Here is a 16,384-nt window from a genome sequence, read left to right on the forward strand (position 1 = left end):
AGGTAGGGGAAGAGACGGCACTACCAACACTCAAAGCACAAAGATAAAAACAGACCCACGAGCCGAGTGGAGGGAGCAGGCCTTTTAACTAGCACAGACTACGAGACCAGCCATGCTCGTCCATGCATACACCGACTGGCCATGGATACTACCCCAAACCACCATGACCAGACGGGGCATTTCCCCGGGTTTTCGCTTAGGGTGGCCGGCATCTCCCTTCCCCAGGCCTGGCGGGGTCCATTGGCCCGAAACAACCCCCAGACATGACAGCAGGAGCAGCAGCCATGCATCCTGGCCGGGTCTGGGCAGCCGCCAGCGCCAATAGCTGCGGCTGGGGCTAAATTGGCACTTGCTTAGCGTCGCTGCTCGGCGGGCTTTGGCCCGAGGACGCCTGCATCCCACGCGGAGAAATGCGTCGAGTTCTTCCGCGTATCATCGGGGCTCCACGCCGGCGGCTATTCGGGCAGGTACTTAGTGGCGGGGTGCAAGCTGTCATTCATCTTCTTCATCGATAGCTGAACCAATACTGAGTTGAATTCAAATCTTCCATTATGTCTGCCGTCCCTCCGCCGCAGGTCCGCGAGACCATCAACCTGCTCATCTCCAACCTGGTCAACATCAAAGACGAGACCGGAAAATTCCTGCTGCGCCTGCAGGATGGCCGGGTCATCGACACCAAATCGTGGCACGGCTGGGAATGGACGCACGGCATCGGGCTGTACGGGATCTGGAAGTACTACGAGATGACGGGCGACGCGAAGCTGCTGCAGATCATCGAGGACTGGTTCGCGGCGCGGTTCGCCGAGGGCGGCACGACCAAGAACATCAACACGATGGCCGTGTTCCTGACGCTGGCCTACGTCTACGAGAAGACCGGCAACGTCACATACCTGCCGTGGCTGGACGCGTGGGCGGAATGGGCCATGCACGACCTGCCGCGCACCCGCTTCGGCGGCATGCAGCACATCACCTACCTGACCGAGAACTACCAGCAGCTGTGGGACGACACGCTGATGATGACGGTGCTGCCGCTGGCGAAGATTGGGAAGCTGCTCAACCGCCCGGCGTACATTGCCGAGGCGAAGCGTCAGTTCCTCGTACATATCAAGTACCTGTTCGACGCGCGGACGGGGCTGTTCTATCATGGGTGGACGTTTGAAGAGGGGGGACATAACTTTGCGGATGCGCGTTGGGCACGAGGGAACAGCTGGATTACGATTGTCATTCCGGAGATCATCGAGCTGCTTGATCTGGAGCCTTCTGACCCGATCCGCGTGCACCTGATTGACACGCTCGAGGCCCAGTGCGAGGCCCTACAGAAGCTGCAGGACAGCACCGGGTCGTGGCATACTCTTCTCGATCATTCGGACTCGTACGTGGAAGCCTCTGCGACGGCCGGGTTTGCCTATGGCATCCTGAAGGCTGTGCGGAAGCGATACATCAGCGCGCAGTATCGCCCGGTGGCCGAGAAGGCCATTGCTGCCGTGATGGGCTTTGTGGATGCACAGGGCGAGCTGCAGAATACCAGCTTCGGAACTGGCATGGGCGACAGTCTCCAGTTCTATAAAGATATCCCGTTGACGGCCATGCCCTACGGACAGGCGATGGCCATTATGGCGCTGGGGGAGTATCTGCGGGGGACACTCTAGCTTAATGACATGATATGATAGACGCATTAGACAATGGACGATCAATTCGGTATCCTAGTCTAGCGACCAGCGGCTATGTAGCTTCTCACAGGCAAGGAAACCGGAGATGGCCGAGGGTATTCGGGAGAAGAAACACCGAGTATAGATATCCAGCGACACCGGCAGTAAATGTAGCGAGTGATCAACATCAAAGATGGGACATTGAAGATGTATGTCTCGTTAGAAGCTCCGGGTTCAAGATGATTCCACTCAACAATAGCTACATCACAGATCAAGGATTCTTCTTCAGATACAGAGTCTGCGAATTGCACCACTGCGTCAACCCATTCACCCCCCATTCCGTGCCAATTCCACTGCACTTGTGCCCCCCAAACGGCGTATTCCACGCGACATCAAAGTGCGAGTTGACCCAGACACTACCCGCCTCGAGCTGGTCCGCCATGCGCTGCGCCCGCTCCATATCCTTACTCCAGACGGACGCGCCGAGCCCCATATCCGTGTCATTCGCGCGGGCCAACACCTCCTCCTCGTCCGACCACTTCATGATCGGCAAGATCGGCGCAAACGGCTCCTCCTGCACGACGCGCGCCGTGTCGGGCGGGTTGTCGATGATGGTGGGCGGCACAAAGTACCCCTTCGACTCGGGGATGGCGCCGCCCAGCACGGGCGTGAGACCCTCAGCCGACAGACTGGCGAACAGGTTCTTGGCCTTGTCGAACTGCATGCCGTTCTGGATGGGGCCGAAGAAGACGTCCGGCTCGGTGCCCTCGCCCATCTTCAGCGCCTGCACGAACGCGACCAGCTTCTCGCGGAACGCGTCGTAGATCTTCTCGTGCACGTACAGCCGCTTGATCATCATGCAGATCTGGCTGGAGCAGAGGAAGGAGAGGATGCCGACCTGGTCATCTATTAGCACGCACGCCCTGAGTGGGTAGTTTGTAGTCGGGGCCCACCTTGGGGATTACGGCGTCAATGTCGACATCGTCGCAGATGATGCACGGGTCGTTGCCGCCCAGCTCGAGCGTCACCCGCTTCAGGGTCTTTGCGCAGCTGGCCATCACGCGGCGACCCGTCACAGAAGAACCCGTAAAGCTGATCTTGTCGATGCCCGGGTGCTCAGTGATCATGGGGCCGAGGTCGTCGCCGCCGCTGAGCGCCTGCACGACGCCCGGGGGGAAGCAGCGCGTCGCCAGCTCGGCGAGCTTCAGATCGCAGTACGGGGTGTACGGCGAAGGCTTGACGATGACCGTGTTGCCCGTGTACACGGCGGGCACGATCTTGCCGATGGCCAGCAAGACGGGGAAGTTCCAGGGCACAATGGCGCCGCAGACGCCCATGGCCGTGTACCGCTGGATGACCTTGCGCTCCTCGGTATCCTCGAGGACGGTCTCGGGGATCTGGAGCGTCGGCAGCGAGCGCGTCCACTGCACGGCCATGCCGACCTCCTGGGCCGCCTGGCTGAGCGGCTTTCCTTGCTCCTGCGTCAAGAGTGCGGCCAGAGGCTCGGCGTTGGCCTCGATGGCGTCGGCAAAGGCGTTCAGGGCCGCGCGGCGCTCGTCGAACGAGGTCCGCGACCACTTGCGGAAGGCCTGGCGGGCGGCCTTGACGGCGCGATCTAAATCCTCTGCGGTTGATACAGGGACCTCCGGGTTGGGCTGGCGGTTGGCCGGGTTGATGCCATGGCGGGTTTGAGCGGTGGAGGTGAGCTCGTTGTTGATAACATTGTAGAAGGTCTGCAACATCAGCAATGGGTTCGTAAGCCTGTAGATGGTGGGAATACCGTAATGTCCAGTGCCATGGTGAATGCGCTGCTGTATCTGGCTGTTGGGGGGAATACGAGACAGCAGCAGGCCTCCAGCCATATGCAGCTTATATAGCAGCTTCTGCAGGCCCCTCTATTGTGCGCCTCATGCCGTCTGTCTGCAATGAAGCGGGGTAATCCAGGCGATCAGACGAAGGAAGAGCGATATTGAATCCTCCGGGCCTGTCATACCGCATGGCGAGTGGCTAGACTTTGCACTATTGCCATTAGTCTGGCGTGTCTAGGCAATTATAGGATGCTCACTGCCTCGGCATGGACGGAGTCGTCTCCTGGATCTGGGCCAGGCTCCGATGCCAGTATCAGGATGCCTTCTACACAGATTGATGCTCATCAAGAATGCATCCACGCCTATGGAGTATAAAAGTGACAAAGGGACAAACAGAATGACAGCTTAACTAGTTCCGCTGACTAACAATCCCCGCCGGCAAAAGACTCACCCATCCTGAATGCCGAATTCTCCCAGACGCTCAACACCAGCACGCCCGTATAAAGCCATGCTCCCCCTTGCTCGCCCAATTCCCCGTAGAATCCTCACTCACCCGCTTCTAGTCCACTCGAAATCGCTACTTTCATCTTGTGCCGCCCTCGCCATGCGTCTGCCGTACGCCCCCAACACCCCTCCGACCGCCGACCAGGACACGGCCGACATCTACCAGCGCATTGCCGAGCGTCGCCATCCCCGCCCTCTGATCCCGCTGGATCTGTCGCTGCTGCACTCGCCGCCGGTGGCCGATGGCTGGAACAGCTTCCTGGGGGCCATTCGCACGCGCACTGTCGTGGACCAGGGCCTACTGGAGCTGGCTGTGTGTCGTGTGGCCGTCTTGACCCAGGCCGTCTACGAGTGGAATGCCCATGCCCCGCTGGCATTGAAGGGCGGCATCAGCCCGGAGTCGTTGCAGGCGGTGCGTACGCTGCCTTCGACTGCTGCGGGTGAGGATCTGGCTGCGACGAAAGAGGCGCTCGCGAAGAGTGCCCTGTCTAGCCGTGAGCAGGCGGTCGTCCAGTATGCCGATGAGATGACGCAGACGGTGAAGGTGCAGGATGCGACTTTTGCCCGGCTGCAGACGGAGGGCCTTTCGGACAGGGAGATTGTCGAGTTGACGACGGGCATTGCGGGTTACAACTGCGTCAGCCGGGTGCTGGTCGCGCTGGATGTGGGAGAGAACAACGATAAGCAGATGAAGTCGGTGGACGAGCTGGTGCAGGCTTTGAAATGATGGATGGTGGATGATACGCTTCACGTTTTGTTATGTCCCTTTCGCTGGGATGAGATCCTGGGCTTCCAAGTCTCATTACTCGTACATAGATAGGTCCAATTTAGCCAACATAAGCCAGCAACACTCCAACTACTCCACTAGTGCAAAGTGATAGACTTGGCCTTGGGTCCGCCGCAGTCGTACGTCGCCAGCAGCGTGCGCTGGTCCAGCGCTGCAATGCCAGGCCAATGTCCCTGGCCGGGACACAGCACGGTCGGGCGCGTCCAGAAGATGCGCCCGTCCTGCGGCGGACCAGCAAACACCACCTTGATACACGCATTCTTGGTCCACTCGACCTGGTGGTGATCCTCGTCCGTCATGAAAATCACCGCCAAAGAACCATCGCCGAACGCCGCAATCTGCGGTGCGCCCGCATTGTGCCCGCGCGGCGGCACATACACCTCATGGCGGTGTCCCCAGGTCGCGCCATCATCGTACGAAATGAGCGCCTCCAGATCAAACGTGCCATGCGTCGTCGTCTCGAACACCATCACCAGCGCCGGCCGCCCATTATCCCACGTCTGCGCAATCCCGTTCATCCCATCGCGCACGCAGTGCTCCCGGCCGTGCAGACACTCGGGCGGCGACCAGGTCGCCCCCTGGTCCCACGACCGCACCAGCATCGTGCACTGGTTGTTGTGCGCGTACTCCTGCGAGTACGTCAGCTGCACCTCGCCGCGCTGGCCCAGCCGCATGAACGGCTCCCAGATCCCGCACGGCGGCTTCGACTCCGCCGCCTGCGACGCGAACTGCCACGACCGCCCGCCGTCCACCGACCGGCACACCGTGATGCGGAAGTGCGTGGGCCCGCCGGGCCCCAGGTCGTGGTTGCGGAACGCCCCCAGCACGACGTTCGGCGCCACCTCCAGCAGGAACAGGTTGTCGACGTCGCCGCGGCCGCGCGTCACCTCGCCGATGTCCTCGAAGGTGCGGGCGCCGTCGACGCTGCGGGCCACGGTCAGGATGCGCTCGCCGTGGTTGAAGCGCGTGAAGGACGAGAGGACCGAGCCGTCGCCCATGCGGCAGATGCGTGGGTATGTGCCGCCGGGGCGGTTCGAGAGAGAGCGTTCGTCGTTGTTGATGACTCGGTTGCCGGGCAGACGGGCAGCGTCCGGCTGTCCGTGGCCCTGGCCCTGGCCATGGCCAGGGAAGCCAGAGGCATGGCCCTCCTCCAGGCCGAGGTGTTTGAGGATCTTCTGACCGAAGTTGGGCATGGTGAGTGTGATGGGGAGGGAGGAGTATGGAGTATGGAGTACAAAGGAGTAGTAGGAGAGAGTGATGCTTTATTGCTATTATTATTGCGTTGGAATGTGTTCAGCGGTGAGCGCATGACGTCATCCAAGACTATCGCAATCGAAACACGGCTGCCTGATGATATTGATCATCATTACGACCGGAGATGGGAGGAAACGGATGTACGGAATGATGGGGATGGAGGGGATGTATAGAGGGAGTGTGTATAGATGGAGGGATACATGTAGGGCAAGAAGTGTATGGAAGGCCTGGATGCAGGGTACACGGATGGTCAATGCATTAAATATATCTCCAAGACAGGAATCAATTCATTGCTATAATTCACTGCTATGGATACTTCAATCTGTAACTTTTGTAACTATAGCAATCACTTTTACCCATCCTCCTACACCGCAATAGCGAGTCCTCCTAGATCGCGCACATTGAACGAGATGCCCTGCTGCACTCCAGAAGACACAAGATCATCGCTCGACTCGGCCTTTCCAGAGCCAAAGCTCTTCAGATTCCACTTCTCCACGCCGTCAACTCCCTTCAGGTCATCCGGATACGCCTTGAACACGTCCTCGCTGAGGCGCTGGTACTCCGAAAAGTCCTTGGGCCAGCCACCCAGTCTCTCCACCGCAAGCTTCAGCAGATGCAGATGCTGCCGGACATGCTTGCCCTCGTCCTCCAGCGCCTCAGTCGACGTCGACGAGCCCTCTTCCGACTCCATGCCCAACTCCGCGGCGTAGTCGAGCTCGACCGACGACGGGTCGACAAACGCCCGCAGCGCGTTCTCATGCAGCGCCGCCGCCTTCTTATAGTACCGGAATGCCATCTCCTTTCCATCCGGCTGCGACTGGTACCGCTGCGCCACGCTCGTATACAGCTGCGACAGCAGCACCGTCATGTCGAACGTGTTCGGGTGCCGGGTGCCGTGCACGCGACAGCAGTTGTACACAATGTCCTCGGCCAGCCGCATCGCCGCCATGTAGTCGCCCACCAGGTACCGCGTGATGATCAGCATGCGCGCCAGCGTGATGATAAAGTACGGTTGCGCTGTGTCGGGCGTCTCGCGGTTGTCCCACAGGGTCGTCAGCACCCACGCCAGGCTCTGGTAGTCCTGCTGCTCGTCCAGCAGGCCGATGAGGTTGTTCAGGTTCTCCTGCCCCAGCCGTGTCATGTCGATCTTCATCCGCTTGAACAGCCGCACCATCTCCTTCATGATCGTCGACGAGATGTCCAGCATCGTCTTGCGGCGCACTTCGTCGGGGCGCGTCTTCTGCTCGCGGCCCGAGATCGCCATGCCCAACTTGAAGCCGAGTTTAAGAGTAGGCAGGTATGTGTACCCGTCGTGGGCGTGGATGAACTTGAATGAGGTCAGGGCGAGGTCGCAGGCGGGCTGGTATTTGCGCTCGGAGAGGAGCTGACAGACGCGGCTGTAACTGGCGATGGCGACAGAGCGGAGGAAGTTCTGCGACGTGTGCGTCGTGAAGTAGTTGAGCAACGTCACGGCCAGCTCCTGCACCTGCGTCGCGCTGGACAGTTGCAGGCGGTTACCCTCGCGTGCGAGGAAGAACTCGGCGAATTGGTTCTCCACGCAGGCGATGGTCGTCTTGCGGCCGCGGGACAGCAGGAAGCCGTACAGACGGGAAGCCGACGCCGTCACGCTCTCCATGCTGCTCGACTTGGAGTTGATGTCGGCGCGGAATTGCTCAAAGTAGAGATACTCGGTGATCAGCGAGGAGAAGATCTCGTTCAGGGTGATCGAAGTGTCTTCGCGCAGACAGTATTCCAGTTGGGCCAGGAACATAAGGGTTGGTCGTCCATGCGATGCCACGTTGAACCCGACGGAGCGCGCATTGCTCGTATCCTTGGCCACAATCTGCCGGTAGATCTCCTGGGAGAGTTCACGGCCGCGCTGGATCTGACCAGATGCAATGTAGCTGGACGCAATGCTCTTTGCAGCCGCCGTCAGACGGATGGACGAGGTCTCGGTCGACAACACCTGGATGGTCGATTCTTTGAGCATGCTGGCCACGGCGACAAACTCGCCGCGCTTGGAATACAGCGAGGCCATCTCTTCCATCTCTGACAAGGCCTCCTCGTGTGCCCAGCCGTACGAGGACCGTATGGTCGTGAGGCGCTGGCTCCGGTGGGTGATGACCTGCTGCAACTGCTCGGTCGAGAGGGTCTCCGTCTTTTGCGATCCGATCGAGGTCTGGTTGTCGCTGATCGCCTCGAGGCTGCCGCGGATATCCTCGTGGTCGATCTCGTCGGACTTGATCGTGAGAAGGCTCTCGTACAGCTGCACTGCTTCGCTCTGGTACTGCGTCGTCTCCTGGCAGATGTTGGCCAGAGTGAGCGTCGACTGCACCGTGATGGAGGCAGTTTCACCGAACACCGACTTGCAGGTGTTCCGGTACTGCACAGCGACATCGTGGAGCACGGTCGAGCTGGCATGGGTCGCACGCAAGCATTGCATGTAGCGGTTGAAGACCATGCGGACGAACTGCTGCTCACGCAGTTTCGGGCTGACCTTCGGAGTCTTCAGCGTGTTGAACAGCATCTTACACGGCTGCAAGGCGTCCGAGTAGCGCTCCTTATTCCAGAGATCGTTGAGCACAATCAACAGCGGCTCGAAGGCCTCCGGGCGGCAAGTGCTGGAGTTCTTATGCAGGACGGACACAAGCTGCCGGTAGTAGTCCACCGAGATTGGCCGCGGGCTGGTGAGCTCTGCAAGCGTCCACAGCTTCTTGATGACGGTAGGGTGCTCGGCACCGTATTGCTTGGTGTAGTCGCCGAGTAACTCCTGGTGCAGATGGATCACCTTGTCGGTCTGGGAGGTCCGCTGGTACAGACGGAGAAGAGACGTGGTGGCACGCTCCAAGACCTTGTCGCCGGGCTGGCGGTCCCGGCGCAGAGCCGTGTAGAGACGATGGCGGATGTCCTCTTCCTTCGCGAGCCGGCGCCGAGAATGATAGCAGTCACTCAGCCGCTCGGTCAACGTGATACAGTAGTCCAGATGCTTGGACGGGAGCGTCACGTCCTGCGCCGATGTGGCAAACAATTGCGGCCAGATGCCCCGCAGCACGGCCTTGATCAGGCTCGTGGCGTCGTGCCAGCGATGCTGCGAAATGTACATCTCGATCAGCGTGTTGGCGGCGGAGATGGCGGTGGCATCCATGTTGTGCACCGAATCGTACACCATATCCTTGAGGCTGGACTCGGAAACGGACGAGCTGGACGTGGTGGCCATCTGCATCACGAGCGTCGACGTCGTCTGCACGCTCTCGTGGATCTCCTGGTACGCGGCGCTGTGGTAGCCGCTGGTGCTTTCGTAGTACTGCGCACAGTGCTTGAACACATTCAGCGCCATGCTCGACAGACCGACCGCTTTCATCATCTTGGCGACCTCCACGAGCTGCGAGACGATTGCCTGGGAGCTGCAGATTGTCTTCTGGTCATGCTCCTGCCAGAGACCGGCAAGGATCGAGGCGACCTCTTCCTTTCGGCCCTGCGACTGGAGGAACCGAGCATAGGTGAGTACAGCCTGCATGTTCTTCAGCTCCAACTCGGTCGATCGATTGGAGCGGTACTCCTTGCTGGTGCGCTGCCACACTTCGACGTAGGCACTCTCAGCCAGCTCCATCTTGCCCTGGGACTTGTATGCTTCCGCCAGGCTAATGAGGGACTCGGCATGGGATTCAGCGGTGGTCGTGATCAGCTCGTCTTCCTCCATCTCGTCAAGGATCAAGGTCGTGCCGCCATCGTACTGGTCCTTGGTCTGGCGACCTCGGAGATTCACCCGGAGGGAATCATCCGTCTTGCGCGAGTTGGTCCACTGGGTAGTAGTCTCGCTAGTGGTTTCCTGAATCGAGGCGTAAAGCTCATCCGCCTTGCTCACCTCGTTGATCGACTTGTAGTGCTCCGCTAGCTGGGTGACGATAGTCGTGACCATTTCGCTCTTTTCACCGTAGTGCATCTTGTAGCATTCAACCAGCACCTGCAGGACCTGGACGCGCTTCATCATGATCTCCGTGCGCGAGTCCGTCGTCTGGTCGGCGGTGATGGTGATAAAATACTGCGCCATCTGGAGAGTGACGACACTGCGAGGCCCGAGGACATCATGGCATAGCTTGACTGCGTCGTACAAAATCCAAGACACCTTCGATGGCAGGGTCTCGTGGAGCCTGCGGTAAAGCAGTGCCTGGCATAGGACGGACTGCAGCGTCGTCGGATGGCTGGGCGACAGGATCTGCTGGTAGAAGCGGGTCTGGATGGCGTTCATCGAGATCTGCACGGGGGTTGCCTTGGGTTGCCAGATCGTCATGCTCAACAGCGGGACAGTGCTGCACGTCGGCATTGCTTTGCTCAGCTGCTTGACGGCCGCAGTGATCTCCTCGTCTGCAGTGCAGCCGAAGGCAGTCTTGACATGGTCAATCCAGTACCGCAAGGCAAAGTCGAGCAGTGGGTATCGGTCCAATAGACGCTCAGCGTCCACGGCATCCAAGGGACTCAAAGTCGGTTCATGCTCGGTGGTGATGCAGTTCTTCGTGTAGAACAGCAGTCGACGGGCCATGTCGGTATTTCTCTCCTTGACGAAAGACTGGACCTTGCCCTGGGAGAAGATGTCCATAATCGCGTCGCGGATCTGAGCATGACGAAGATACAGCAGCCCGTTCTGGAAGAACACCAGCGAGCTGACCGGCTTCAAAACCTGCCGAGCATCGACCGTCCGCTCGGTAATGGTGCCCTTGTCCAGCTGAACAGAGAACAACGCCGGCAACTCAGAGACGGCCAGCGGGCGAGCAGCGGTGACCAGCCATCCAAGAATAGTCTTAGCGTCTTCGCTCACTGTCTTGCTTCGCAGAGTGTTCGACACAAAATCCTTGACAGCGTATCCCGATTTGATGAGGTTATCCACGGACTTCGACAGCGCCTGCGAATTCGTTGAGCCCTCCGCTCTGATCTGCTTGCAGGCAAGTTTGGCCCACAAGAAGCAACCGTCAGAAGCCTCGGTGATACGATTGACCGTCATCTCGCGCTGCTCCTCGGTCAAGTCCATGAATGACCGACACGGCTCGAGGACATGGCGCACCACCGCTGCAATGTCGTCGAAGATCAGCTCGGGAGTGATGCTAACGGCAGTCTGGCTTGGACTGGTGGACGACTTTTGCGAACCGAGAAGGACGAGTTTCAGATTGTCGGCGTCCGCAGTGGCCTGTTTGAGTCTCTGGACGAGAGCAGCCTCGCCACAGGACGCTTCGTCCAGCCCGTCGACCACCAGAACCAGCTCCTTTGCTCCGCGGAGACTGGCATGCAGCGCGTTTTTCAGTGCGGACCAGATGATGTTATCGTAGTCCTCCGGCTCCACCGCCTGCTCGCAGCGATTGTACGCATCGGCGAGGATCTGGTACAGCCGCACGTTCCCGATGCGCTTGTCAAAGATCTGGGAGAGGATAGTTTTGACAATACCCTGGGGAGTCGTTTTGGCGGGCACGCGGCTGTCTAGTTTGGGTTAGAACTATTAGAACTGCCTATGGTCGTGGTTACGGAGATACACACTAATGGGCACGAAGATTGGCTTGTAGCTCACGCCGCCGATAGGATACTGCAAATGATCGATCATGACGGACGACAAGATCGTCTTTCCGGAGCCAGGCTTGCCGGCGATGGACAAGATCTTTTTGTCGCTCTTCAGGAAACGAGTCAGGTAAGGCGTCATCCAGAGACAGGTGAGCTCTTCCCGATCCTGCGCCAGGTGAGCGGCGTTCTGGGTGGCATTTGCCAGCACAGGATCTTCCGGTTCAAGCCAGTGCTTGATCGTCTGGATTTCGGACACTAAAGCGCAGTTAGCGTGAAAGAATCCAGTAGAGTACGGTGGATCGTTACCTGTTGCCTCGTTAAAGCCCTCTCGGAGCAACTGATGCTTCCACATCAGCCCAGAGACATGCTCGCATCGGCTGCGGAAACTCTCGATCGGTCCGGGGAATGAGCTGTAGATATCGATAGATACAGACTCTGACGCGATACCTCTTAAAGACTTGTGGAAGTGTGTAGCCACACAGACAACCAGCGTCACTAGGTCAGCCAAAGCCAAAACCAGCTGGTCCTTGATGTCTTGGGAGACGGCAAATAGTTCGGCCCGATCCAAGAGATTGACCAGCTCCTGAGAGCAGCTGCAGAAGAAGCCAAACATGACCATCAAGGCGGAAGAGTTTTCTTCACCCAGCTAATGCATGCAGGTTAGCAAGACGCCCTCCAATAGACCATACGGCAAGTTACATACCTCCAGCAGAAGCATGCAGTACCCGTAGACAAGCTGGGCCGCGAGATGACTGTCTCCGGCAAACTCTTCAACGGCCAGATCGAACGAATGCAATCGGTCGACAAAAAGCGAAGCCCAAACTAAAACCCGGTCATAGCTGCTTCCCTCCGGTGGGAGCTTGCTCATTCGCTCCGCCCGGATCCAATCAACAAGGGTCGAATGAGTTGCATTGATCAGTTTGGCAGAAATGAGAGAATCCATTTGATTGCTGTTTCGCCGACGGAGAGAGTTGACAACGTCGGCCAGGTTGGACGGTTCAGCACTCAGTTTCCGGGAGCCTCGTCGCGACGCGACGGAGTTGTACACTCGACTTGAGACATTGTCACTTTCCAGGATCCCGGAAACCCGTCTACTATCCATGACGGTGGTTGGGGACAGAGGGGAACCGAAAGTGTAGTGGACGTTGGGTTGGAAGGATGTAGCCATTGGGAACGATTGAAAGATTAGATATATTAAGACGATTAGTGGGGTTAGAAGTATGGATTGGAAGTCACATAAGCGTCAGAAAAGGGGTAGGCTTAGAATATTCGTAGCATTAGATACGGATGTCGTAAAACTATCGTGCCACAAGTGACATCCCAAGATGGTTGTTTATATGCTTAGTCTAGGGGGTAAGACTCGATTGCAACCAGGGAACCGCCAATCCATGATACCATGGCAGACGTCAGCATGAAAAAGAGGCTGTCCACTACCATTATGCACGAGTGCTCATAAAGCAGCTGAAGGCATAAAGCATGGCCGGGAGATGGACTTTCCGGTAGCCATGCTGCTCCATGGGATGGCCGTGTATGGATAGAGCTAAATATAGGTGCGAGACAGACCATGTGTTACACAGATCCCAAGCCATGGCTTTGAGATCCACCAGATGAGACGGAGTAAATCGGTCTTTCACCCTTAGGGGCATCATGTGTGCATCATGAACTGACAATTCCCGGGGTATGTTGTGGCCGGTTCGCGCTAGAAGTTTCCACTGTATAGAGGTCTGTCGCGTCGATGCATATAATGCGTATCAGAACACCGTCGGTTGCTCAATGAACGATTCTACACGCATTGGAATCTTGGTGAATCCCAACTTGACTCAACAGACCGTTTCTTTTCGATTTCCCATTTCTGCCCGTTGTTTGTATGGGATTATCCCAAGTCCGCGCTGAGTTATGTCATGGCAGTGAGGCCAAGCGGGAATAGACCATGGTTTGGAGTATCCAGCATCGCTAGCTAGAGATCGAACAATGGAGTAAATGCCGATTCTCCGCGGTATCCGCCTGAGGGATACCAGGCGGGTCACGCCGACGCAGTTCCAGAGTCCCCTTGCAGTTTGAAACCACCGGACCCATGAAGCATGAGCACCCTCTGCCCGCCCAGCTGGTAAATCATAGACATCGAATCGGCACCAGGCGGATAGGTGGTGGTGTTCTTGTCAGTATGATTAGGGTTAGGTGGAGATCCCGCATGCGGAAACCCCAGGATCTGCTCGGCCATTCCGATTACCCGAGACGATGTACTTTGGATCTCTGACAGAGCAATGAATTACGATTCGTGGACGAGACCGGACTGGTCGTCCGCGAATTATGTGGAGGAGTAGTGGCATTGACTTTGTTATTTCTCACTGTATCCGGCGGATGGGGTGGAATCAAGTGCACACACTGATTGGAAATGGCAGTTAATGTCCGAACAGGCCTACTTGAAGCTCTGATGATCTGTTGGTGTGGTCGCTGTACGTAGCAGATATATGTCAGGATAGCTTTCCAAGACAAATTGTCATATGCCGTGTCCTTCAGTGCTCATCGGTAGCCCAAGAGTTAATGGCTCCTTCTCTAGTATCAATGACAACACCTGTTGGTATATCAGCTAGCCACCTTTTCTATGTGGACACACTATGACGTTTTTGCGTATCGCAGGTCTGAGGGGTTACTTTTGCGCGTAGACATGGAATGGGATTATGCAGAAGCAGCAACTAAGCGAATCGAAGAACCCATCAGAGAAAGGCAAAATGCCACCTGCATGCGCCAGTGAGATCATATCCCCAAAACCAGGCCTGATGAGTTACAATGGCGGGGATATGGATCTCCGTCCCACACCCGCAATGATCTTATACGTGCAGCGGTAGAATCCAGGTTCGACGATAGCTCGCGCCCTCTTTCCAGACATGAATTCTTCGACCATTTGTGCCGTCGTCATCCACTCAACGCCCTCATGCGAGTTGATTATCAATATTGGATGATGTTCTCATGCATCAAAATGACCGGTGGTTCCCGCTCACCTCTGGATGCGTAGTCGTGGGGAAGAACGTGTCGTATTCGCGATAGAAGTAATCACTGCTTCTTCCAGAGCATGCGATACTATCCGGATTCATTGAGTTACTACGATACGAATTCCTCTAGAATGCGAATGCTTGACTTAGAAGTATTCCATGCAGACGCTGTCCAGCACCTCTGTTTCTTACCGAGCAAGCTACTCGGAAATGCAGCAAGCATCAGCCTGCTACTTTTTACTCAGAAGCAGAGTTACAGAATAGATTTGCTGGTGTGCTTCACAGAAAGGGAAGTAGGAAGCAGAGAGAGAAGCGGCTTCACTACCTTCATCTCTCCCTTTATCTCTTACCTTCTTTACTTAGAAGCAGAGTAGGAGGATTGGTCTACCAGTATGCGTCACAGGGAGGGAACTAGAAGGTAGATACCAAGCCGCTTCACTGCCTTTACCTCTTACTTCACCTCTCACTTTATCTCTCTCTCCCTTTAGGGCAGTCCCCCCTGTCAGTGACAGATCTCTTACCATCTAGCCGGCCGCCTTTCAAAGATTCACCGCACAGCCCACTGTCCAAAGCCATTGCTTCCCAATCAACTATTCCGTCTCTCTTACCATCTTCCCTTCGCACCACCTCTATCCATCGCTGCTCAGTCCAGCTATCTCCAGTATTCTTCACTACCATCGACCGAATCCCACTACCACTACTTGCAAGGACAATACAGATCCAAGCGTTTCAACCAGTATGTTCGAATCCCTAGGCGAGAGACGCCGGGGGATTGCTAGCCCCGCCACAGTACGGCGAATGCCCAAGCTGCCAGGCTACGGCCCAGGAACGGATCCCATCACTGGTCCAGGTCCTCATCTTTGACCACACCGGCGAGCCGATGGAGTTACTACGCCTACGCTTTCATCGCGCCATGACCCTCCAGTGTCTAGGGGACCAGCTGATGGTGCGGTGGCCGTCTACAGGACATTGACTGATTACCGATATTGTGGAGGGCTCCGTGAGGGTGAGGGACGAGACGCGCCATACCTGGCCCGGGGGCGGGCTGTACTGCTGGGAGTATGCCCTGCTTGTTCACTCTGCGTGGCAACAAACTCAAGGGAACAGTCACGCGCGTAGCATTACACCTCGATTGCCGTCCACTCTCAGGGTCATCTGTTTGTAAACTAACAACTCAAGGCCTGCATCACGCACTTTGCAGAGTCGGCCTGGGAATGACTCCCGCGAATGTGCTGGAACGAACCAGGCGGTTTCGATTCCATATTTATCCCACAGTTTTATGCGGCGGTATACTTTCACTGTTCCCCGAGTTCCCTTGAGATACGTCTGTTGGGCCAGAGAGAGCTCCTGAGCATGCTCTCGTCAGCCTGGATGGAGGCATTAGTGTAGTTGGCTGTAGTTATATATACCGGTGCATTAACCGCCAACTTCCCGTAACCACATCTTTGCCACAGCCCACTAGCACGCATGTTTCTATGTTGCCTTGCGTTGATGGTGGATCCGTATTTACGGCTAATTTTGAGGAAGGAAGAGAGGCCAGAGCGAACGACTTTTGCTACATGTCGATCACTAGCTATAGCATTGGGGTAGCTAATGCATGTCTTAACACACCTAGCGACCCCTCAACAGCAGTCCGACTATCTGCACAATGCAAGAGGGGCTTCGGCACGCACTATCCAGTTGGGGTATGTTCGGCTGTGAAGATAGCTGTGGAATGTCCTACTCCAACTCTGTTGGAGAAAGCCCCATACGGTTATCTCCGTCGGATGCTACAAAAGGGGCGATGTCCTGCCACATGGACTGGCAGAAATTCTACTGTTTAATGAGCTGATATAATTGCCT

The 16,384-nt window shown here is 56.9% G+C and overlaps 4 protein-coding genes across 4 annotated transcripts; 1 reads left to right on the forward strand and 3 right to left on the reverse strand.

Annotated features, from left to right (window-relative positions):
• Positions 1–551: 551 nt before the first annotated feature.
• Positions 552–1,419, forward strand: ATEG_07907 (uncharacterized protein; the record flags this gene model as incomplete). The annotated part of the gene is made up of 2 exons (XM_001216528.1): positions 552–1,147; positions 1,329–1,419. 2 exons carry the CDS (start codon positions 552–554, stop codon positions 1,417–1,419), a joined length of 687 nt encoding a protein of 228 aa, XP_001216528.1.
• Positions 1,420–1,920: 501 nt separating this feature from the next.
• On the reverse strand, positions 1,921–3,447 carry ATEG_07908 (aldehyde dehydrogenase family protein; the record flags this gene model as incomplete). Its single annotated transcript, XM_001216529.1, has 3 exons — positions 1,921–2,496; positions 2,570–3,382; positions 3,430–3,447. 3 exons carry the CDS (start codon positions 3,445–3,447, stop codon positions 1,921–1,923), a joined length of 1,407 nt encoding a protein of 468 aa, XP_001216529.1.
• A 1,378-nt stretch (positions 3,448–4,825) lies between these two features.
• ATEG_07909 (sialidase family protein) lies at positions 4,826–5,941 on the reverse strand (the record flags this gene model as incomplete). The annotated part of the gene is made up of 1 exon (XM_001216530.1): positions 4,826–5,941. The coding sequence occupies one exon, from the start codon at positions 5,939–5,941 to the stop codon at positions 4,826–4,828; it is 1,116 nt and encodes a 371-aa protein (XP_001216530.1).
• Positions 5,942–6,366: 425 nt separating this feature from the next.
• Positions 6,367–12,717, reverse strand: ATEG_07910 (uncharacterized protein; the record flags this gene model as incomplete). Its single annotated transcript, XM_001216531.1, has 3 exons — positions 6,367–11,471; positions 11,529–12,195; positions 12,253–12,717. 3 exons carry the CDS (start codon positions 12,715–12,717, stop codon positions 6,367–6,369), a joined length of 6,237 nt encoding a protein of 2,078 aa, XP_001216531.1.
• Positions 12,718–16,384: the final 3,667 nt, after the last annotated feature.

Source organism: Aspergillus terreus, genomic scaffold (assembly GCF_000149615.1).
Source record: "Aspergillus terreus NIH2624 scaffold_11 genomic scaffold, whole genome shotgun sequence".
Classification (NCBI taxonomy): Eukaryota; Fungi; Ascomycota; class Eurotiomycetes; order Eurotiales; family Aspergillaceae; genus Aspergillus; species Aspergillus terreus.